Below are 24,954 nucleotides of genomic sequence, written 5' to 3' on the forward strand. Positions count from 1 at the left end.
GAACTCCTGGGTAACAGTCACGTGACACACACCTGGGACCCTCAGGTCAGACAGACTGTGCTCAGTGAATGTGCCCGAGTAAGCACTTGAGTTAATACTAAGAAAATCACTGTGGTCTGGAAAGATTTTTTCCTATTTGTAGAAACATCTCTTGCCATCAGTAAGCTGTCACAGAGAAACCACTCTATAATAAGCAATGAGTGCTCAAAAGGAAATTAGATAAAGTAAGAACTTAATGAGCATGTATTACCTGAGGAGCACTTTTTATTTTTTTTAATGTTTCGAATGATGCTAAGAGGCTGTGATGAACATTATGTCCTAAGCTCTGTGAAAACTGTCTTTAAAACTGATGCTGTCTTAGTTACTGAGCCATAAAGAGCGTCGAGATCCAGAGGCTGGCCGGGATGATCATTCTGCCTGTCTGGAACGAAAGGTAGTAAGGCTGAACGATGTAAGAACATTGCATTCTTGTCGTAAAAGACAATCGTTTGGAAAGAATGACAGAAAACAAGTTTCGGAGTGAGCGAGACCAGCTCCTCCACGTGGGCTGGGATCACAGAGACCAGTGCCTCTCATCATTAAAACCCAGCAAATGGGTTTTTGCTCCCACGTCTTCCTCAAATCCACAGCCCTGGGCCTCTATCCCATTTCTACCACCGCTGGTCTCTTCCATGTCGCTCATCCTTTCGGCCCTATTCGGAGGGCAGCTTCTCCAGGAAGTTTTGCTGACCCACCCAGGCCAAGGCCCAGTTGGCTACTCTTATCTCTGCCCTTCCATAGCACTTTGCGTCTTCCTGACCACAGACTCCCACACCAGGCTGAAATAACTGTATTTGCACCTGTCTTCTTTTTTGTATGGCTGGTGAGAAACCATGTCTTTACTACTGGCACAGTAACTGCAGACCAGCTGGATGGATGGACGGATGGACAGACAGATGGATAAGAGGATGGAGGACAGACAAGGGATGGATGGATAGGTAACTGGAAGAAGGGAGAGATATATGTATGGATGGATAGATGGACAGGTAGATTTCCTATATGCTAAGTCCATTCTGAATTTCCTCTTCCACCCTCTTACCTTTGAATGACACAACAAGGCTCATCCCACTTTTATTCCTAAGAATCTGATCTCCCTCAGCTCTGCTGAGGTCTTTTGTTGATTCTCCAACGCTCCAACTTCCTGCCTCTGTAAGGCCTTTACAGACACTTTTTACCATAAACCTGGTGTTCCACAGGTTCAGTCTTTGGCCTATTTCTCTTCTCACCCACTTTCTCTGGGAAATAAATTCCATCATATTTACACTCTCAATGACTTCTATGTTAATGATCCTCAAATCTATCCCTATATTCAACCCCCTTCTCTGACCTTCCTTCAAGTTTTACATTGATTCACTCATTTATTCATTCAGCAAATATTAAGTCTAGAATACTGTTCAAGCACAGTTTTAGGCACTTGGGATATATCACAGTTCGAGAACCCTAACTGGGGAAGTTACATTATAGTGGACAAAAGAGGCAAACAATAATCAAAACAAATAAATAAATTATATAGTATGTTAGAAGCTGATAAATGTGTGAAAAAAAGGAGAACAGGATAAGGGGGGTGGGCAAGGACTTACATGTTAAATAAGGTGACCAGTGTGAACACGTTAAAATGAGATTTAAGGAGACGTGGAGGTGATGGAGTTTGTCTGGGAGCATCTGGGGAAAGAGTGGGCCAGCAGAGACAACAGCTGGAGCAAAGGCTAGAGGTGGACACGCCTAGTGCATTCGAGGACCAGCAAAGGGCCCAGAGTGTCTGAAACAGACGAAGGAGAGACAGGGGAGCCAGAGAAGAGGCCAGACAGGTAAGGGCAAGGGGACAGTTCATGTTGGACTGTGAGATCATTAGAAGGCCTGCGTCTTCATCTCTGAGTGCCTGGCTGTATGGGCACTTCCATGTGGATGGAAGTGTGCACTGTGGACCCCATTTCATTTCCCTGAGCCTGGTACTTTCCCCTCCCTCTTGCTGTAGACACTGCCTACGGTGGCTTCCACTGGGCCAGAGGACATAGGCCCTCTGGCTGGTCCAAGGATGGGTACATGAGCCAAACAAGGCTAAAGTCTGTGGCTGGGATTTTTCCAACAGGTTTCAGAGGGGGAAGCCCACTCTCTGATGGTGAGGTGATAAGATAAGCACCTCTTATCTTGGGTGGGGGGAAGGAAGCAGAGCCCCTGAGCTGGGCAGGCGCAGGGAGGGCCTGGCTAGAGAAAGCCAGAAAGCTGAGTATATCTGGACAGGCATTTTTCAGCAACAGGCTCCAGCAGGAACAGACAAATGGCTTCACACTCGCCTCTGCCAAAGGAAAGATAAGGAGAGAGATAGGAGGCGACAAGATGGAGAAAGTTGTAGTGGGTTTCCGCTTGATTCACAGCTCAGGTTACCCCTGTGAGACAGGGACATGGCAGGCTCAGACCCTGCTTAGCTGGTGCCAAGTGGATGTGCAGGCTCGGGGGTGAAGATCTGGGAGATCCACCAGGAAGTGCGCTCCTCCCCACCATTCAGCAGATGCTGGGGGGAGACATCCTTGCTCTCTGCTTGATGAATCTGTACACATATAGGAGCTTTCCCCAACCCTGTGGGAGTCCTGGGGGGCTCCAGCCTGGAGACTCAGTGGCAGGCAGTTCATGCAGGTGGGGCACCTTAAAAAATGAGCTATCCCACCCTGCACCGCTAAAGACACCCATGTAATCATTTGAAATGAAAACTGCTCAAATGAACTGGAAAATGTTTTACTTGTGTTTTCTCATATTCCTGAACCTTTCTTTCCATGGTTCAAAAGTTTGCATTGTCTAATTGCTGATTTCCATTTGTGAATGAATCAGCGTAAAATAAAATTAAGTGACAAATTAATCTCCCCTTTTAGTTTTAGGCATTAATTATCCTCTGAGCCATTTTCTTGTGCACTTGCCACATGTCAAGACAAGCCAGGAGATCACGTGATGTCGAATCTAGTTTTCAACTCAGGAAGGTAGCCCAAAGAGCGGAGGATGTCCTTGCTCTTTAAAAGTCACAGTTTACTATGCAAAACAGCTTTGATTCCAAGCAAAGGAAATACATTCTCCCCTTTTAAAGATATATTAGTACTGTCAGGCCAAGGAAGTCACTGGAGAAGAAATTTGCTGCATGGTTTTGTGACATGTTTCCCCAGTTGTCCCAGTTAACACATTAACAACAATATATTTCCTCTAAGTATAACAGGGTCAGCGTCAGCGTGGAAAATGTGGTGTTGGCTAGGGCAGAATTTTGAAAGTTACATATGCTGTTCCTCTGGAGCTGTACCAAAGGAGACCTTCATGGTTCTGCTAAAAAAGCAAAACAAAACAAAACAAAACACAACCAGGCCCCCAGGATACAATTATAGGATCCTTAGTTCCCAGGGAAAGCTAAATCCATATATACTCGGTCACTTGGTCAAAACTACCACTCTTAGCAACTATGGGGAGGCAGAGCCTGGGTACCAAGGCGGTTTTGTTTAGTTGCTAGGTTGTGCCTGACACTTTGGCTACTCCATGGACAATAGCCTGACAGGCTCCTCTGTCCGTGGGATTTCCTAGGCAAGAATACTGGAGTGGGTTGCCATTTTCTTCTCTAGATCTTTCCAACCCAGGGACTGAAAACCAGTCTCCTGCACTGGCAGTGGGTGTATATGTTAAGTCGCTTCAGTCATGTCCAACTGTTTGTGACCCTATGACTCTTTGTGACCCCACCAGGCTCCTCTGTCCATGGGACTCTCCAGGCAAGAATACTGGAGTGGATTGCCGTGCCCTCGTCCTGGGGACCTTCCCAACGTAGGCATCGAACCTGCGTCTTTTATGTCTCCTGCATTGGCCGACACTTTCTTTACCACTAGCGCCACCTAGAGAGCCCCTGCATTGGCAGAGAAGCAAGTCAGTCTTGGAGTAGGTGTGGACAAGAAAGCCTTGGAGACAGAGGGCCCTGATCCCTTTCCTTTCAAAATTCAATATTATCAGAATCTGCTAAAAAGGTATGCGATACCCTTGACCAAGCACTGTTTAAGCCTTAAAAAAGCAATATGGAACAATATGGATGAACCTGAAGGACATTATGTTAAGTGAAATAAAACAGTCACAGAAGGACAAATACTGCATCATTCCACTTTGCATGAGGTATCTAAAATCATCAAACTCACAGACGCAAAGAACAGAACTGTCTGCTGCCAGGAACTAGGGGGAGCAGAAGCAGATAGTTTCTGATCAGTGGGAACAAAAGTTCAATTATGCAAGATGAGTAACTTCTAGAGTTCTACTGTACAGTATTTTGCCTGTAGACAATTCCATATTGCACACTTAACAACCTGTTAAGAGAGTAGATTTCATATTAAGTGTTCTTATGGCAGAAAGTGAAGAAGAACTAAAGAGCCTCTTGATGAAAGTAAAAGAGGAGAGTAAAAAAGTTGGCTTAAAGCTCAACATTCAGAAAACTAAGATCATGGCATCTGGTCCCATCACTTCATGGCAAATAGATGGGGAAACAGTAGAAACAGTGGCTGACTTTATTTTTGGGGACTCCAAAATCACTGCAGATGGTGATTGCAGCCATGAAATTAAAAGACTCTTACTCCTTGGAAGGAAAGTTATGACCAACCTAGACAGCATATTAAAAAGCAGAGACATTACTTTGGCGACCAAGGTCCGTCTAGTCAAGGCTATAGTTTTTCCAGTGGTCATGTATGGATGTGAGAGTTGGACTATAAACAAAGCCGAGTGCCAAAGAATTGATGCTTTTGAACTGTGGTGTTGGAGAAGACTCTTGAGAGTCCCTTGACTCTGCAAGGAGATCCAACCAGTCCATCCTAAAGGAGATTAGTCCTGGGTGTTCACTGGAAGGACTGATGCTGAAGCTGAAACTCCAGTACTTTGGCCACCTGATGCAGAGAGTTGACTCATTTGAAAAGACCCTGATGCTGGGAAAGATTGAGGGCAGGAGGAGAAGGGGATGACAGAGGATGAGATGGTTGGATGGCATCACCGACTCAATGGACATGGGTTTGGGTGGACTCCGGGAGTTGGTGATGGACAGGGAGGCCTGGCGTGCTGCAGTTTATGGGGTTGCAAAGAGTCGGACACGACTGAGCGACTGAACTGAACTTAACACAATAAAACTTCAAGAAAAGAAGGAAAGTGTTAACTGTAACACTCAATCCCACCTAGAATGCACTGCCAGTCGAGGGAGAGCCTGAGATGCTGTGTGCTCAAGCTGCAGGCCCGGATCTAATGGGAATCCCCTAGGACCCAGCCCCCAGGGCAAAACGTCACGTTTTGGGAAATAGTGGCTGCAGACTAAGTAGGAACTAAGAGTTGTTACTCTGCACCCAAGGCTGTGGGACCTGAGCTGCAGGTGCAGAATGACCCCGAAGGGCACGGCCACCAAACCACCAAGCATACTCCAGGCTGTTCGCAACAGCGACACCATGTGGCGGCCGTGACAGTCACAAGTCAGGAGCGCTGGCCAGTAGCCTCTGGCTCCCTCTTTGCCTGGTGTTGGAAGCAGAACAAGTTCTGGCACATAAATCTATAATTCGTAGATGAAAACAGGAGGGGGCTTGCTCAAGAGGAAGATGCTAGTTCTTTTGGTAATGAAGAACAGCGAAGGTGCCTGAGTGATTAATTAGAAAAATTAAAGAGCTATGAACATATTTGTTTGTAGCACCCAATAACCTCAGATATGCAGATGACACCATCCTTATGGCAGAAAGTGAAGAAGAACTAAAGAGCCTCTTGATGAAAGTGAAAGAGAAGAGTGGAAAAGATGGCTTAAAACTCAACATTCAGAAAACTAAGATCATGGCATCTGGTCCCATCACTTCATGGCAAATAGATGGGGAAACACTGGAAACAGTGACAGACTTTATTTTGGGGGGCTCTCAAATCACTGCAGATGGTGATTGCAGCCATGAAATTAAAAGATGCTTACTCCTTGGAATAAAAGTTATGACCAACCTAGACAGCATATTAAAAAGCAGAGACATTACTTTATTAACAAAGGTCCATCTAGTCAAAGCTATGGTTTTTCCAGTAGTCATGTATGGATGTGAGAGTTGGACTATAAACAAAGCTGAGTGCCAAAGAATAGGTGCTTTTGAACTATGGTGTTGGAGAAGACTCTTGAGAGACCCTTGGACTCCAAGGAGATTCAACCAGCCCATCCTAAAGGAAATCAATCCTGAATATTCACTGGAAGGACTGATGCTGAAGCTGAAGCTCCCATACTTTGGCCACCTGATGTGAAGGACTGACTCATTTGAAAAGACCCTGATGCTGGGAAAGACTGAAGGCATGAGGAGAAGGGGACAACAGAGGATGAGATGGTTGGATAGCATCACCGACTCAATGGACATGAATTTGAGTAAATTCCGGGAGTTAGTGATGGACAGGAAGGCCTGGTGTGCTGCAGTCCATGGGGTCGCAAAGAGTTAGACATGACTGAGTAACTGAACTGAACTGAGCCAGGGTCCAAGTGCTGAGCTTACTTAGTATGTCAGAGTTTGGGCAGAAGGAGGAGAGAGTCTCAAGTTTAAATTTTGTACATATAACCAGGTGCATCAAGGATAAAGGAATTGGTTCCCTTTAGGATCAAACCAACCAGAGCAAACTGGCAAGGGAGACACTGTGCTTCAGGGTAAGACCTGGAGGCTGTTACATTTCATCACCCCCTTCCTCTACTACCTCCGAGTTTGCTTTTCTGCAGACAAGCTTAGGAGGACCAAACAGTCAAGCTCTCGCCTCTCCCTTACCACCCCGAGAGGAAAGAACCTGTTGGCTTCTCTAAAAGGGGAAGGCAGAAAAGGCAAATAAAGTCAAAAGGCAACGCTGAAGTTGCGTCTCCTCTGTTTGAAGGCATAAGGCCGGAGAAACAGGTTTTGTGCAGAGGCACCGCTGGTCCCTGGGGAAGGAAACCTGTGTGCTTGGAGTTGGAAAACATTAAGTGCAGGGAAGTTTTAATGAGCTTCAGCAGCTCTTTGATAATGGCTGATGTTGAGATGGCAATGGAACATTTGAAAGGCGAGCTTTCAAAGAATATGCTTTTTAGGAAGCGATTTCCCCTCTTGTCATCCCTTCCCTTTGGGGATCCTCACATTGGGCCTTTCGCCATCCCACTGGGGGCACCTCCCTTCCTCTGATGGATCTAGGTCAGAGCTACTTTAACATGAATCCCCCTCCGCCAAAGCTCCAGCTGCTGCTGTGGGTAGTAGTAACTACAAGGGCTTCACTGAGATGGATCGAGAAGGGATGCAATAAAAGGCATAAAATTAAAGACAAGATTAATAAAACCTGATGAAAGAAAACACTGCCAGCCTACCTAGCAGCTTAAATTACATTTACCACATGCGACAGGGAGGGGGTAATCATGAGTGATAAGTCCAGGCTCAGCTCGGGAAAGAAATTCCAGTCTAAATAACGACAGGTAACACCAGGGGAAGTCACTGATTCACCTTCCTAGAGAGGACTCAAGACGGGGTATAAAACCCATCAATCACACTGAGGCCAATTTCCCCTGGTCAGGCCCCCAACAGTCTAGGATCTAGATTCCCAAACAGCCCAGAGCCAGAAACACGGCAGACACACAAAAGCGGCTTCTGGTTGTCACTTCCAGTCCAGTGGTGGCTGCTGTCACCGCAGCCCAACCTTGGGAGTGACCAGGCACAGTCAGTCCTTAGGTGAGGGCTGTCCAGCTGTCCCCTGTTCCTTGTCGCTCCATCAGCTGAAGTCACTCCATGCTACCGGGGCTGCCGCAATGCACATGGTCCCTGGAGCCAACCTGGTCCCTCAACAGCACCCAAACCATCCCCTTCCCTATAGATTCTTCCTGCCGCCTCCTCGGAACACTCCCAAGTTCCCAAACTTCTTGCTGTTTCTCACCGCAGCTTAGCAGGGAAGCAATCCGATTTGACTAGTTCTCCTCAACCCTCCTAAGAGTTTCTCTTTTTATAGGGCAGGCCAACTGATGCAAACGAACCCTCAGAATAGGCTTTCAGGCTGCAGAGCGGGTATCAGGAAGCCTCTCTGGACGTCTCGTGCAAGACACACCTCGCTAGAAGAGGAGGGAAGGCTCCATCACCATGCTCTCTCCCTCCTCCCAGCCGTGGCCTGGTGGACGGAGGGCTGGCTCACTGCTCCGTTCCCCCCGCTTATAGCAGCCTCCCGTCTCCAGGCCTCCTGGCTTGAACCATCAGTGCAAAGGTGACGTCTCCTGCAGAGACAGGGATGGCTGTAGCTGGCTTCCAGCCAAGGAAAACCCTGGAAAGACCTGCTCTTAGCAGAAGGACTCCTGCTCAAAGACTGAAGGGGCCCAGGAACATGGGATTCGGGTGCAGGGTCTTCAGGTGATAATCTTTAGATTTTCAGCTCCCTGGCATTCTAATCCCAGGTGAAGCTCCCGCAGTTTCTCCCTTGGTCTGGCCCCTCATCGCACTCCGTGGTAAAGAACTTGCCTGCCAATGCAGGGGACATAAAAGACACGGGTTCAATCCCTGGGTGGGGAAGATGTCCTGATGGAGGGCCTGGCAACCCACTCCAGTATTCTTGCCTGGAGAATCCCATGGACAGAGGGGCCTGGCGGGCTACAGTCCGTGGGGGTCACAAAGAGTCAGACACGACTGAAGTGAGAGCACTAGAGAGTTCTCAGAGTCCCTGGATGATTGGTTTCCCCAGGTTATGGCTGCAAGGAGGCCCTGCCTCTTCCTCAGGACCCCTGGAGCACAGCCATCCCCGATCACAGTGCTCAGCTAGGAGGGTCTCAATGAAACAGGGGTGACAGGTGAGGAAGAGTCACACTGCCTGAACACCTGACTTCTCCCACAAGCTCAGTCATTTGAGTTCTTCCTCACGTAGCTTCCATCTTGGGAAAAAAATGGAGACATTACTTCCAGAAAGTCTTCCGCATGAGGGGGGTTCTCCGGTTAACGAGCACTTTTATTTTCCTTTGGTCACTAAGGAAATGGCAACCCACTCCAGTGTTCTTGCCTGGAGAATCCCAGGGATGGGGGAGCCTGGTGGGCTGCCATCTCTGGGTTGCACAGAGTCGGACACGACTGAAGCGACTCAGCAGCAGAGCTAGTCTAAGGAAAGAATGGGACTCCGGTCTATCAGAAGAAAACTTAAACTGACCAGAACTTTTGCTCACCAGAATCCTCCCAACTGTCAGACAGATTCTTCTCTGCCTTCTGCTCCTAAGAAAGGGGAAGCTTAGAAGAAAACAAGCATATAGTCACACCTTCACCTACTTGTCCGCCGTGAAATTTATTAAGTGCGTGGGATTTTGTCAGCGACTGTATTTGAAGACTCCTGACTCTGTCCCGAGGGCAGAGTACAGGTGCTGTCCGACGATGCCCCCGTCTGCATCTCTAACCTGACATCCACCCTGTGCTCTGAATGCAGCACCAGCATTGCCTCAGGCTGCGAAGACTCGAGTCTCTGCTAATCAAAATCTACTGGCTTCCATCAGCAATGAATTCAACCCGAAGTTCTGGAAGGACACACATCAAACTGTCGACAGTGACGGCTGGGAGCAAGTGAGAACAGAAAGAAAAGACACGTTTCCTTTCTTTCTACTTAATTCTCTACAGCTTTTTTGCTCTGAAAAAAGTATATATACATAGAATATATTCATGGAGTCCCTGAAACATTAAAATAAATTAATACATGGCCAAAAAGGAAAATAAGTGCCTGTTTTCAACAACACAGCCCAGACTCTGCCAGGTCTCTGATCGGGGCTGAGATCCAGAAGCATGGAAAGCATCTATTCTCAGACAGGTTGATGATTAAATGACCCAGAACAGACCTAGGCATTCTGGAAGTTCTCCTCTTCAGGGCTGGACACAGCTCCACCCTCTTGCTGCTGTCTTCCAGCTTTGTGATCTTGATGCGAAGTGCCCCTATATTTCCACCAGCCCTCATTCCACTTACTTAGCCCTTTTTGACCCCTGGCAGCTCTCAGTTCTGGTAGTAGGGGCACATGTCTTCAAGCTCACCTGACCTCAGGTGACTCTCTGAACTTATTGAGCACAGTCCTATTTCCCTCATTCCCTCATTCTCAGATTAAAGATGGAAACCTTCCTGAGTGCAGGAGCCTGATGCCTGCCCAGTTTCTGAAGGACCTTGTCCTGGAGGCAGAGGTCAGTTTTGGCCCCATCCATCCCAACCACTCCCCTCTCCCACCCCACGCAAAAATTGAGAAAACAAGAGAGCGGGCCACTCTCTGCCACCTCATTCATCACGCAGCTGCCGGCGCACTTACCTGCAGATGTAATTGGTCTTGCAGGACTCCTGCAAGTTCAAGCAGTTGGGTTTCTCCCTCTCCTCGTAGGAGCACACGGGCACGATGGTCTGCCGCCTCCGCTCGGTGCAGGCGATGTCTCGGCAGGAACAGAAGAGCATCCCATAGCTGTGCTTGGCCGGGACCTTGTCGAAGAACTGCCGGAGGGCCTTGTGGCACTTGCGCCGGTTGCAGACGTCATTGGACATGCTGGTGGTGCACGGGGTGATGTAGGCCGACCTGTACTTCTTGCAGGTGTCGTCCAGGTTGCAGGCCTTGGCGGCGTCCAGGCAGTTGTTCCCTTTCGAGATGTGCTCCACTGCAGAAAGGAGAGAGAGGCAGGTGACCACAGGGCTAGGTGCCGGGGCGGCTCGCACAGGTCCTCTGCTTGCACTGAGATCTGGCCTCTCACCACCTGGCAGCCCTGGCAGCTCTCATCAGCTCTGTGTTTTGAAGCTAATAACTTAATGAGTTTGTGACAATGAGGAAGCATCAGGGGCACAGAGGCTGGGAACCCATGGCTGCACATAAGCTCCTAGCATTGTCTCAGAGGTATAATTAGGAGGTATTGAGTGAGGCCAAAGGAGCTCAAACACCTGCCTGCCTGGGTCTAAACAAGGCAACAGGAAAACAAGTTTACAGCTCCTGGCTGGTAAACTGAAATTAGGATAAAAGAAAAAAGCAGCAAATTATATACTTGTTTATTATATAGTATATAAAATGATATGCTGAATGTAAGTATAATTGCCATGCGATCCTCCAGGAATATAATTATGTAATAAATGCACATAGTACATGCTAATTACTATATGATTACAGAGTAATTGCATGGTTATTTGAGCCCAGAAGACAAAATATTATGCCAGCTCTCTAAACAGGAAGAAGCAACCATATCGAAGCTGTATTTAAGTTTGAGCTCACAGGCCACTGGAAAGAAACCAGAATAAATTACATAAAAATTTGCAAACCTCAATTACCATTTAACTTACCACAGAAAATGTGGGATCTATGAGTACTGAGGTTGCAGATTAGAAAAATTCAGTTAGTATTTTGGATAGAATTTCAGTGGGCTTACAAACCATAGGCCTTAGGAATCTCACAAAACATATGTTGCCTTCTGCCCAAGCCCTCTGTGCTCAGGCTTTCAGAGAAACCAGGGCCATCCATGGCCAGGAGGCCTTCTGTGAGGCTGGAGACAGAACACAGAGGAGGTGGGGCCCACTGGGGTGGCTGGGTGGGCTGGCAGGGCCAAGTCCAATGGGCAAAGTTAAAAGATGAACGGATAAGGGAAATGAAGCCTATTTCCCACAATATAGGTCTTACCAAAGAGAGGGGGAAGTGATGGAAAAACCTCCAAGAGCCAAGTTATATATAATACGGCCCATGGAAAATTGATAATTAGGTACAGCAATAACCCTCCAGAGACAGCTAGGAGGCAACAGACAGGCACCACACAACTGTGGGATTCAAACCCCAGGAAGTTTCCGCTCAAGCCTCAGCCCCTTCTTGGGTTCTGAAACCCCCTTTCATTCTCTTTATATCCCCCATTGATGGGGATCATGAAGGCATTTGAGAATTAGCACAAGAGCAAAGAGAGTTCAGCCGGATTGGATGGGACTGAAAGACAGGACAGTGTATTTAGTATCCATATAAAGGGCACACGGAATATTTTTCCACCTTAAAGAAAGAAGGAAATACGCCATATCCAGAAACATAGATGAGCCTTAAGGACATGATACTAAGTGAGATAAACCAGTCACAGGAGGACACTATCCTCTATGGCTCTACATGTGCAAGGCATTGAAAACTCTCAGACTTCGAGAAGCAGAAAGTTGAATGGTAGTTACTGCTGTTCAACGGTACAAATGACAGTTACTGCTACTCAACAGTACAAATGGTAGCTACTCCCCATTTCCTCCCTTGTTCCAGCAAGGGAGGAAATGGGGAGTTGTTATTCAAGAAGTATAAACTGTCAGTGATGCAAAATGAATAAGTTCTAGAGATCTGCTGTACAGCATCACAGTTACAGTTAACAATACTGTATTGTGCATTTAAAATCTAAGTGGCATGATTTCACTCTTCTTGATGGCTGAGTAATATTCCATTGTGTATATAAACCACATTTTCTTTACCCATTGATCTGTCCATGTACACTCTGGTTGTTTCCATGTCTTGGCTAATGTAAATAGCGCTGCAATAAACATAGGGGTGCGTATATCTTTTCAAATGATAGTTTCATCTGAGTATACGCCCAGGAGTGGGACTGCTGAATCATATGGCAGCTCTATTTTTAGGGTTTTTGAGGAACCTCCATACTGTTTTCCACAGTGACTGCACCAATTTCCATTTCCATCAACAGTGGAAGAGGGTTCCCTTTTCTCTACATCCTCTCCAGCATTTGCGTATTGTAGAGTTTTTAATGATGGCCATTCTGTCTGATGTGAGGTGATACCTCACTGTAGTTATGATTTGCATTTCTCTAATGAGTGATGTCGAGCATCTTTTCATCCATCTATTGGCCATCTGTATATCTTCTTTGGAGAAAGGTCTATTTAGGTCTTCTGCCCACTGGTACCTAAAAATTATCATACTAAGTGAACTAAGTCAGAAAGAGAAAGACAAATACTATATGATATCACTTATACGTGGAATCTACAATACAATACAAATCAACATATCTATGAATCACTAAGAGACTCACAGATAAAGAGAACAGGCTTGTCGTTGCCAAGGGGGAGTGGGGTTAGGGGAGAGAAGATATGGAAGTTTGGGATTAGCAAAGGCAAACTACTATACATAGAACGGATAAACAATGAGGTCCTACTGTATAACACAGGGAACTATATTCAGTGTCCTGTGACAAAACATGGTGGAGAAAAATGGGAAAGAATGTATATATGTGTATGGATGAGTAACTTCATAAATCAACATTGTAAATCAATAAAATTTAAAAAAGAACTATGTTAAGAATATAGTGTTAGTCGCTCAGCCAAGTCTGACTCTTTGTGACCCCATGGACTGTAGCCCACCAGGCTCCTCTGGGCCTGGGATTTTCCAGGCAAGAATACTGGAATGCGTTGCCACTTCCTTCTCTAGGGGATCTTCCCAATCCAGAGACCAAACCTAGGTCTCCTGCATCACAGGCCGATTCTTTACCACGTGAGCCACCAGGATCTCATGTTAAATGTTCTAGTTTTGTAAAGGAAAATTTCATACAAGACAAGAACAGACACAGTAAGTCCAACATTTCAGGGAATGAAAAATTCCCCTTGGTCTACTGATGGTGTGTCTCACTTTAAGAAAGTACTATGTGTAAATATCTGAAATCACAAAAAATATACTCGGACACTACCAGCAGTATTTTGTGATGCCCCAGGTTCATGTCTTTCTCTATGACACGTGAATTCAACAAGTTAACGCGCAAGGCGATAAACAAGACCTTCAGCCCTTCTTAGGTGAGCAGTGCAGGGTGCCAGCAGCTGCACCCACATCCTGCTGGTTTAACAAGCACACCTGGAACATTTTCTCCATCATGATCTTCCCAAAGTGGCTTCGCTCCTGCGTCTCTGTTTTCACACTCAGCCATTTTAGGACCCAAGGAGTGAAATATTCACCACATGCCCCAACAGATCCCCAGGGCCTCCACCAGGCCCTGGTGACACTTCTGGTTTTCTCCTCTTTTGAGAGGTGGTGCTGTTGGGCCCACTGGCAGCAGTGATTGGTAATCCTGAGGGACTACAGCTGTAGATTTCTTTGATTTCCATTTAAGGCTGTCTGGGTCTTCATTGCTGCGCCTGGGTTTCCTCTAGTTGCGGCAAGTGAGGGTATGCTCCAGCTGTGTTACATGCGCTCTGGAGTGTGCGAGCTCAGTAGTTGTGGCACATGGGCTTAGCTGCCCCACGGCATCTGGAATCTTCCTAGACCAGGAATCTAACCCACCAGGTCCCCTGCATTGGCAGGCAGATTCTTAACCACTGGACTACCAAAGGAAGTCCTGGAGATTTCTAAGTTATGCATCTTGGAATGATGATCTAAAATAAAGGAATATGACCAAACTCTGCATCATCCGGATAAGGCCCTAAAGGCTAGTTGCTAAGTCGTGTCCCACTCTGTGACCCCATGGACTGCAGCATGCCAGGCTTCCCCGTCCTTCACTATCTCCCAGAGTTTGCTCAAACTAATGTCCACTGAATCAGTGATGCCATCTAACCACTTCATCCTCTGTCGCCCCCTTCTCCCCCTGCCCTCAATCTTTCCCAGCATCAGGATCTTTTCCAGTGAGCTAGCTCTTCGCATCAGGTGGATGTTGATACACATTTCACCACCTACATTTTCACTTTCATTGGTGTTCAATGTTACTTTATGATCTCTGGCTAAAATGAAAGGAATATAGGCACATAGGTTGACTTAATACTTACATGATGTAGCCAGGGACATAGGAACAAACAGTTCATGTAAGTTCAAATGGAGAAAAATGACAGAAAAATTAAGTCATCGTATGGCACCCAGTAATGCAGGCCTGTCAAACTCAAAACAGTACATGTTGAAACAGAGAATTACATACAAACTGTAAGCACCAATTTAGTTTCAGCAGACAATATCATTTCTCATATTAAATGTATGTTATCAACTCACATTTCATAGTTTTTAATGTTTTGTTAACACTTAATTTGTGTGTGTTGTCTTTACAGTTTGTATAAAAGCAAAGAATAAGAGCTGATGGTTTTATGCTTATAAACTTCAAATAAAATTATAATGAAAATAATTAAACTTAACACACAAGGTCCAGAAATTTTACTGCTCTCTGGCAGTTCTCCATATAATACAGTTTTTAAAAATTGGCCTGGAAAAACGCTCTTTGACATGGGTTTTGGCAGTGAATTTTTGGGTATGACACAACCAATAACAACAAAAATAAACAAGATGAATTACACCAAACTAGAAAGCTTTTGCACAGCAAAGAAAACCATCAACAGAATGAAAAAGTGACTTATGGAATGCGAGAAAATACTTGCAAATCATGTTCTGATATGGAGTCAATTTCCAAAATATATAAAGAACTTGTACGATTCAATCACCAAAGTAACAACAATAATAATAATAACTCAAATTTTAAAATGGGCAAAGGACCTGAGAGACATTTTTTCAAAGAAGATAAATGAAAGGCTAGCAGGTCCATGAAAAGATGCTGATTGGTAGGGAAATGAAAATCAAACCACAATGACATATCACCTCAGGCCTGTTAGAACAACTGTCATCAAGAGAACTTGTCAGAAAGACAAGAGATAATAAGTTCTGGGGAGATGGTGGAGAAAAGAGAAGCCTTGTGCACAGTTGGTGGGACTGTAAATTGGTACAGTCACTACAGAAAACAGAGAAAACAGTATAAAGGTCACTCAAAAAATTAAAAATAGAGCTAACATTCTCACATGACTGCGAGCTATCATATGATACAGCAATTCCACTTCTAGGTATATATCCAAAGGAAACAAAATCACTTTGTCAAGGAAATATCTGCACTCCCATGTTCTTTAAAGCATCATTTGCAATAGTCAAGTGTTCATCAAGGAACAAACAGATAACGGGAATGTGGTGTAGATTTTCAATGGAACCCTATCCAGCCATAAAGGGAAGGAAATACTGCTTTTTGCAACACACAGGTGAACCTGGAAATCGTTATGCGAAGTACAATAAGTCAGACAGGGACAAATATTGTCTGATCACATTTATATGTGAAATCCAAAGAAAAATTTTGCATGAAGTGGGAACAGGATGAATCATTTTATGTCCAAACCAATAGCTCATAGTTCACTCCACTTAGCACCTGGCATGCTTCAGCCTCACTTTGAGCTGATTCTGTTTTCACTGATAAATAACACTGCTAGAGCACCATCTCCTTATCATTATTTCAGCCAGATTCCACAGTGTGCAACCTGGCACATTAAGATAGGCAAGAGGCCACTAACTGATTTCCAGCTTACAGGTAAATGAGTGACTTTTTGCTTCTAATTCTCATTCACACAAAACATTCTCATAACCCTTCCCAAATTGATACATGAAGCCAGCATTACCCTAATAGTAGAATCTAACGCAAAAAAAGAAAATTACAGGCAAATATTTCTTAGAAAAGAGTACAAAAACTAACAACTTTAAATAAACTGGTAAGTAGATTTCACTGTTAAAAACTCATCAAAAGACACTTAATTTCTTAAGAAATGAAGAAAACAAATAAGACAAATCACAGACTAGAAGAAAATATTTGCAAAACATGTATCTGATGAAGGACAAATATTTAAAACATATTTGCATTCATGCTCAGTTGCTAAGTCATGTCCAACTCTTTGTAACCCCATGGACTGTAGCCTGCCAGACTCCTCTGTCCATGGGATTTCCCAGGAAAGAATACTGGAGTGGGTTGACATTTCCTTCTCCAGGGAATCTTTGCAACACAGGGATCCAACCCATGTCTTCTGCAGGGGCAACTGGTAGGGGGATTCTTTACCACTGAGCTACATGAGAAGCCCAACATAAAAAACAACCCAATTGAAAAATGGGTTTTTCTTCATAAAAGAAGTTGTATGAACGGTCAGTAAGCACATAAAAAGTGTTAAACATCGTTAGTTATCAGGGAAATGCAAATTACAACCACTATGTTGGTGGTTAAAATTTAAATCTGACAACTCCAAATGTTTACAAAGATGTGGTGCTCCTAGAATCTCATACATTCCAACAGGAAAGTAAAATCGTCCATCCACTTGGGAAAATTGGGGGCAGATTTTTATAAAATTACACATATACCTACCCTATAACCCAGCATTTCTACTTCTAGGTATTCATCCAAGAAAATGAGGATATATGTCCATAAAAATATTAGGACAAGAGTATGACAACACTTTATTGATAATAACCAAAGACTAGTTACAGCTTATTCCTTGGAAGGAAACTTATGACCAACCTAGACAGAATATTCAAAAGCAGAAACATTACTTTGCCAACAAAGGTCCGTCTAGTCAAGGCTATGGTTTTTCCAGTGGTCATGTACGGATGTGAAAGTTGGACTGTGAAGAAAGCTGAGCGCCGAAGAATTGATGCTTTCGAACTGTGGTGTTGGAGAAGACTCATGAGAGTCCCTTGGACTGCAAGGAGGTCCAACCAGTCCATCCTAAAGGAGATCAGTGTTGGGTGTTCATTGGAAGGACTGATGCTAAAGCTCAAACTCCAATACTTTGGCCACCTCATGCAAAGAGTTGACTCATTGGAAAAGACTCTGATGCTGGGAGGGATTGGGGGCAGGAGAAGGGGACGACAGAGGATGAGATGGCTGGATGGCATCACCGACTCGACGGACATGAGTTTGGGTGAACTCTGGGAGCTGGTGATGGACAGGGAGGCCTGGCGTGCTGCAAATCATGGGGTCGCAAAGTCAGACACGACGGAGAGACTGAACTGAACTGAACTGAGAAACAGCTCATGTATCCATCAGTAAGACAACACCTAGCAATCTGTGGTCTATCCACATAATGGAATAGCACTCAGAAATAAGAACAGATGAGCTATTTATACACACAATGGCATGGATGAATCTCAAATACACTGTTCTAAGGCGGAGGGGGGAAGCTTTACAAAAAAAGTACACAATGAGTAATTTGGGGTTGGCCAAAAAGTTCGTTTGGATTTTTTTTTCCATAACATCTTTTTAGTCAACTCAACATGTACTTGGAAGTTCTGGAAAAGGCAAAATTAATTTATGATGGAAAAATAATCTGAAGAGTGGTTGCTTCTAGGGGATGGAGGTGGGGGCTTACTGGAAAAAGGCAAGAGGAACTTTCTGGAGTGACAGTAATATTTGCTATCTCAGTAGAAATTTGGGTCAAAACTCAAGAGAATGGGACACAAAGTCTGTACATACAGAAATTTTACCTCAGAGTAAAAAGAAATAAATATTAAAAACTGGCTAATGGTAAATATCCTGAAGCATTTAGGGGAGGCATATTGATATCTGCATTTTTAAAACTTTGATGAACTGCTAGATGCACAGAAGGACGCGTGGATGAATACTTACAGAGCAACTACATTCAAATGTAATGGTAGCTTCTAGAAGGTAGCTTGATGTAAAACTTTTTCCAGTTGACTGTAGGTTTGAAAATGTGCAAACAAAACATTGAAAAAAGTTGATTCACGTATATACCTTACTCTTTTTTACAAAGAAAAGTCTCACATGCACAGAATATGGAAAACAACAACCCTTAGCACTGAAAACTTTCACCTCCCTCTTAAGAGTCCTCACAAATTCACTGCCAGCTCTCTCTCAGATACTCTGCTGCAGTGAAGTTCACAATTAGCAGAGGTGAAATCACAGGACAAAGAAGTTAGAAGTGAGTTTTTACTTGGTGGGAAGATTGATGCCCCATATGTATTAAATGCATCCCCCAGTGCACCACACTGCGACCTCAAAGACGAGGGCAGAGGGAGAACTGGCCAGAAGACATGGATTTAGGGCACTGAGTCACACCCAACATCCCATCCACTCACACACGGGAGGGCGGAGGCGCAGGCGCGCGCCTGGTTTACGGGCTGGGCACGCGCACCTTCTCGCCTGTGTGGGAAGGCTTCGGAACAGCTTTACCATAACTCTGAGTGCCATCCTCTCCACAGCTCATTTTAGAGCTCAGCATTAAAATGTTGCTACCCCCCTCCTCCTCCAACTCTAATCTCCCCCTCCATCTGCTGTTATTCATTCGTTAACTTGGTAGAATGTCTGGGATGCTGTCTGAATGGGAAGCATTCTCAGAATGAAGGCTGTTTACTAGAAATTCTTTCTTCTGGGGGAGGACGTGTGCCTGTGGGTTTGGCGGGCTAAAGAACTCCCTCCAGCACCCGCCGAGCACTGTGTGATGGAGAAGCCCATTACCCAGCTTTTCCTTTCAAAGTTACACATCACCACGCTGTTACTTTGCAGGTTACATATGGCTTTCTCTGTCATTATTCTAAGCTTTTCTGGCTGTGATCACATCTGATGTGACTTGTTTCCTGTTTTCTTGGAAGGTATAACCTTCACAGCAACTGAAGGGCCAGCTCCCAGACCACAGAATAAAAAGATGTTGCTAAAGGAGCAATGAATTCAGAGTCAAGGGGTTGAAACATGGTCCAGTTACCTGAGTGCTTTTTTCCCCATTTGTAAGATGATATATCTAAGGTCCCTTCAAGCCTCAAGGTTTTTTATTTGATGCTTATAGTGTAAATTGCCTTTTCTGATTATAACATCGAGTATTTAGGATACAACTTGATCAGGGATGAACGTAAAAAATGAAAACCAAAACCAAGCCAGCTCTTGACCTCTCAGCTGTTTGCTGCTCCGATGGGTACACGAACCAACAATTTCCACCCCGACCTTCAGACAGAGCAAATGAAAAGGGTCCCTCCAATACAGGGACATGTGTAGGTGTCAAGGATGAATTACGCACTGGGAGACTCTTTCACATTCTAAATTCCTCTGGCGCAAGGATCTGCCTTTATCCCAAGTACAATCCTCACACTGTCCCAAATCAAAGAGGCTATCGCTGTGGCTGGCAGCCCTTCATTATTTACACTTAGAAAACGCTACCATTATTGGCAATTGCTCAGACCAGCAAACCAGCCAAAATGATTCAGGATGAAACACAGATGCAAGGATCTAGAAATCATTTCTATAGGTGATCAGGTGGAATAGAACAGTAGCTATATTAAAATTTGCATGGCTCGCATGAAGATGCGTTTTTATTAAGCAGAAAGTTCACAAGACACAGTGAAAGACCGTTGTTTACAAATGCTTGCCAATTTCCGGGTATCTTTCTGCCCTTCTTTTTAAGGCTGCAGAATTGAATTCACAACCAGTTTTCTCTTACTTTCTGGCTTGATTAATTACCATGTTGACATAACTACTGTTCTTCTCCTAATAGGCTCCCTCTAACGTGTTATCCCAGCAGATGAAAAATACGCAGAAAGCTCCAAGATCTTCACAGGGGTAGAACAGGCTTTTCTGGAAGCTCACATTGACAGTCTGGTCTTCTGCTGTCCACGTGGATCAGATGGCAAATCTGATAGTACAGGCTGTGACCCTCGTAATCGATCCTACAAGAGCTTGGCCTTTTCCAGCTGGGGTGCTAAAAATTACATTTAAAAGACAATGTTGGCTCTTTGGAGCCCATTTTGTCATTCATACACCATTTGAGACATATTGTATTACACAATGATGAATTTCCTCCTTGCCCTGTTTTTTCACACCTTCCACAACTACATTAAGCCTCAAGTCATATCCAAGATTTCTCTCTAGAGTTCACAGTGACTGAATTATTCTGAGTATCTGTGAATTTGGATGTAATTCTTCTGCCTGGTGAAGCCAGTGCCCTGTATTAACCACAAGTCAGGCACTTGCCCCATGCTCACTCACTCCAAGTTCACCCATTAGAGCTTCCGTTTCCATAAAGAACACACTGTGGCCCACACCCCCCACACCATCCATATCTTAAAAAATTAGATGCCTCCTGTAAGTGGTGTGTAAGTAAGTCACATGCTTGCTGCTGCAAAATGATTAATAGTGCTGTCTCAGCAAATGGGATCATTATATTTTTAATTAACCTTTCCAACCTCCTCCACCTTTTCCTTTTGTTACACATTGGATCTCTGAAGTTTTCTACTTGTTTATGTTCAACTAGGTTTGAAACAAAGGCATGAAAAACGATAGCAGGTGATGTAGGAGCTGGTGCCCAGGTGAGGTGCCTGGTGAGGTGCAGTGCCTCACTGTACACGGGGCCTGGGGACAGGCACTCGGAACTTGATGGCTGGGTTCCCATCTAATTTTTGTTTTGGCAGCTTAGCGTTATTTAATGGCCTTAGCTACCAGGAAACTGGCTTTTTAAAATCTCTTTCAACCTAATTATAATTACTGTGTATAAATCATGCAATGATCAATTATAAAAATCTCGGGTTCATAAATATTTAACTTAGCATTTAAATCCACACTGCAGGAGTGCATGAAAATTCCAAGCCCATCTCTTTGCAAATAACTGCTTTATTACAGTTCCAATGCCAATTACTGAGAATTGAACCAAGTCTGTGTTGCAGCACACTCGGGCATATATTTGAGCATAATGCCTTTCCGTGTATTAAGATGGCACAATTTAGTTATTTCTAAAATATGCATGCCTCTCATTAAAAAGACACTTGCAAAGTCTTCTACTGCCATCTTTTAATTCCTCAAGTGTGGAGAAGCACAAGTATGATATTAGACATAAAAACACTCATTAAAATATATTTTATCTAATGTACGATAGATTCCAAGATAATTGAGGTCAGATTTGTTTGGAAAATATATTATGACATGTGCAAACGCTGATGCAAAGAGGAAATGATCTCTTACAAGGATTCAAATAAAACAGCTAAATATTTTTCAGCAAAATCATAAAGCCATAATTGGATTTCAATTTAGTAATAGTCAGCCTAAGACAGGCCATTTTTAATAATCTAATTATGTGTTTGAGGGCCTACCCCAGAACTCAACCACTGCTTCAGAACTATTAATTGTCCTCAATGCTATTGCATCTTCAACCATGAAATTTGCTATTACATGTAGGACTGACTCTCACTTATGAGTATTTTTTTTTCCCAAATCTCAGATCATCTTTATAATGTCCTCAAATGCCTACTCCTTTAATTTGCCAAAAGCAAAGTCTTTAAATGACTTTCTCTGGACCAGGACACTTGATCCCAACTGGCTCAGATTTGTGGTCCTCCTAAAGTCACAACAAGACAGATCTACAAACATCTCTATCTTTGAAGATAAAAAGAGAAGCCCTTGCTTTTGTCTGCTTTTCATTAATTAGAGGTATTTAATTACTAACATCTCTTGAGCAGTAAAATTAATGAGGACTTCAACTACAGGACAAGATCTGCATGAAAGTGTGAACCTAATTCATTTTACGGGGTATACACTGTGACTCCACTAATATTTAGCCTGTGAAAGCTTCACGGATATCTAGCCATTTCAACAGTGAAGTGCTAAACACTTCTTCAAAATTAGTGCTGCTTCCTCCCAGAGAAAACAATAAACGTGAGCCAACCAAGCAACCAAGAACCTAATTTCCCACCACTTTTTCACCAATATACCAGAGAGAGCTAACTGGAAGGGAAACATGGAGTGGTTTGTTTACCAGTTTTCTGAGTTACTATAAAATAAGATAGCCTTAAAATAATGGGCCTGAACTTTCAAACTAGCGTGCCCAAATTTAGAAATTTCTAAGTGGGTGCCATGGAAAGTCTTTGCTCTGAGAAGCTGGACACTTATCCCAGAGAGGCTGCCAATACTCTGGACATTTCATGGAACTCTTCCCTAGAAGCCTGAGGTGTGTTCTCTGGAATATTCTGAGCAGCTGCAAACCTCTGCATCAGGGATGGATTTTAAAAGCCAAATGTCATATAGCACTAAGTGTGGTCATGAAATAAGTGATGATGCTGGGTAATGTTTAGGGGAAGAAAATAAGTGATAAATATACATAAGGATTTTTTTCACTGAAGTGGTTTTCCTGAACAGGTTTTGAGCCAATGAGAGCCCTGGAATAAGTGATTTTCCTCAAGGTGACTATTGGAAGGACAAGATGAATTTGGATGTGTGTGCTCTTGGTAGTTTTACTATCCATACTCATATCGATGTGCTGCATTCTCCAATGAGACAGAGCAAAAGGATGCTACCAGAAGGCAGGCTAGAGGCTTACATGTCATCATCACTATACAATCTGTAACAGTTTTTCTGACCTCTGATATATAAACAGAGAAGAAAAGTATGCATTCTAAAGCCAAACAATCAGCTGAAACAATGAAAAATGAAGAGGTTGAAGATCCTCTTAAGTCCCCTGGACGATGCTGAGATAATAATGAATCATTGATGATGCTGGCGATTGTCAGGGCCCTCACAGTGCAGGATTTCAGCAAAGATAAGCTAAATATCAGGTCTTTATTTTTAGTTAAAGAGCATAAAATCCAATGCCTTTCTTCCCACGAGCCTATTTACATGCCTGCTGTGCTACCTATTTGCCCTCACCTGCTTCCCAATTAATACCCCATTAAGCCGCTCCACCTGCAGTGGCTTTTACCTCCGCCACAGCCCGGCAACCATCACTCATCTGCTACAGCTCAATTGTTTCTTTGGGGAAGATAAACAAAAGCCGCATGAATAACAATGGCAGGGCTTTGTATTTTTCAGGGTGTGCTTTCTCAAAAGATAGTAGCCAGACGCTGAGGCTGGTTTCAGGGAGAGAAAGCCACTAGCTGGGCACAAATGTCTAGACTTAGTGTAGCCACATTCCAGAAAATGATGGGGAGAAGGGACATCCACCTTAACTGGCTTTGTGAATCTGCATTTCATCTATATGTATGCGTGCATACTAAGTTGCTTCCTTCGTGCCCAACTCTTTGCGACCCTATTGTAGCCTGCCAGGTTCCTCTGTCCATGGAATTCCCCACTGGAGTGGGTGGGTATTTCCTTCTGCAGGGAATTCTTCTGACCCAGGAATCGAACCCAGGTCTCCTGTGCCTCCCACATTGCAGGCAGATTCTTTACTGCTGATCCACCAGGGAAGCTCATCATTATGTACATATATATATTTTACTTTTTTTTAAATTCATTTAATAAAGAAAGATAAAATCCACCACGGTGTACATGCATTCCCAAACATGAACCCCCCTCCCACCTCCCTCCCCATAACATCTGTCTGGGTCATCACCGTGCACCAGCCCCAAGCATGCTGTATCCTGCGTCGGACGTAGACTGGCGATTTGATTCTTACATGATAGTATACATGTTTCAATGCCATTCTCCCAAGTCATCCCACCCTCTCCCTCTCCCTCTGAGTCCAATATTTTTTAAATGATGTTTTTGCTTTATTCAAGAAGGTGTTTCATATCAAGTTGGGTTAATAAAATTTTGTTTGGTTAAAGATTCTTAGGTGACCTATTTCAATGAAAATTAGCACACCTCTCTTTTTTGCCAACAGGTTTTAAGTGTTTGAAAAGTTCGTGGCTTCAAGCAGTGACAAACCTCAGGGGCCTCAGAATCCTCTGGAGAACAAACTTGAAGAAATAAGGAGTGGGGGGAACCCCAAACACACAGATTCCTAAGTTTTTTCTGTGCTATCCTCCCGAGAATCTGTATTTTTACAAAGTTCCCAGGCACTACCAACGGTCAGACTTGGAATTCCCTGGTCTTCAGTCAGTTAAGCATTTCTGTTTACTATCCACCTGCACCTCCATTTATTTTCCTAGGAAATCCAGACTTTCTGGTTGGTTCTGTTCACATTTTCAGGAGTGCAGTCCCTAAGAGGTACCTTCCAGTGGGTGGCTCATTCAGGCCTCATTCCATGAAGACCGAGTTGAGGAGACGATCCTCCGTGACTGTGCTTCCAGTGTAACTTCATAATGAAGCCCAGACTAGATTTATCAGGGAGTCCCAGCCCGGATACTTCTAAGGTGGGCTAAGACAAGGCCTCTCCCGCACCCCGCCCCTCACAACCTCCCATGAGCTGCAGAGAAAGCAGACAGCAGGACCAGAACGGGCATGTATGTCCGTCTATGTACATGCCTCAGTGAACCTCCGAGTTTATTTT

General features: G+C 44.2%; 1 protein-coding gene across 1 annotated transcript in view; it reads right to left on the reverse strand.

Annotated features, from left to right (window-relative positions):
• The window catches only part of GFRA1 (GDNF family receptor alpha 1), a 226,991-nt gene that overhangs the window by 55,959 nt on the left and 146,078 nt on the right, over window positions 1-24,954 (reverse strand). Inside the window, exon 5 of the mRNA XM_052660880.1 lies at window positions 10,301-10,637. Within this exon, the coding sequence (XP_052516840.1) occupies window positions 10,301-10,637 (337 nt within the window). The remainder of the gene's footprint in view (window positions 1-10,300; window positions 10,638-24,954) is intronic.

This window comes from Budorcas taxicolor, chromosome 23 (assembly GCF_023091745.1).
Source record: "Budorcas taxicolor isolate Tak-1 chromosome 23, Takin1.1, whole genome shotgun sequence".
Classification (NCBI taxonomy): Eukaryota; Metazoa; Chordata; class Mammalia; order Artiodactyla; family Bovidae; genus Budorcas; species Budorcas taxicolor.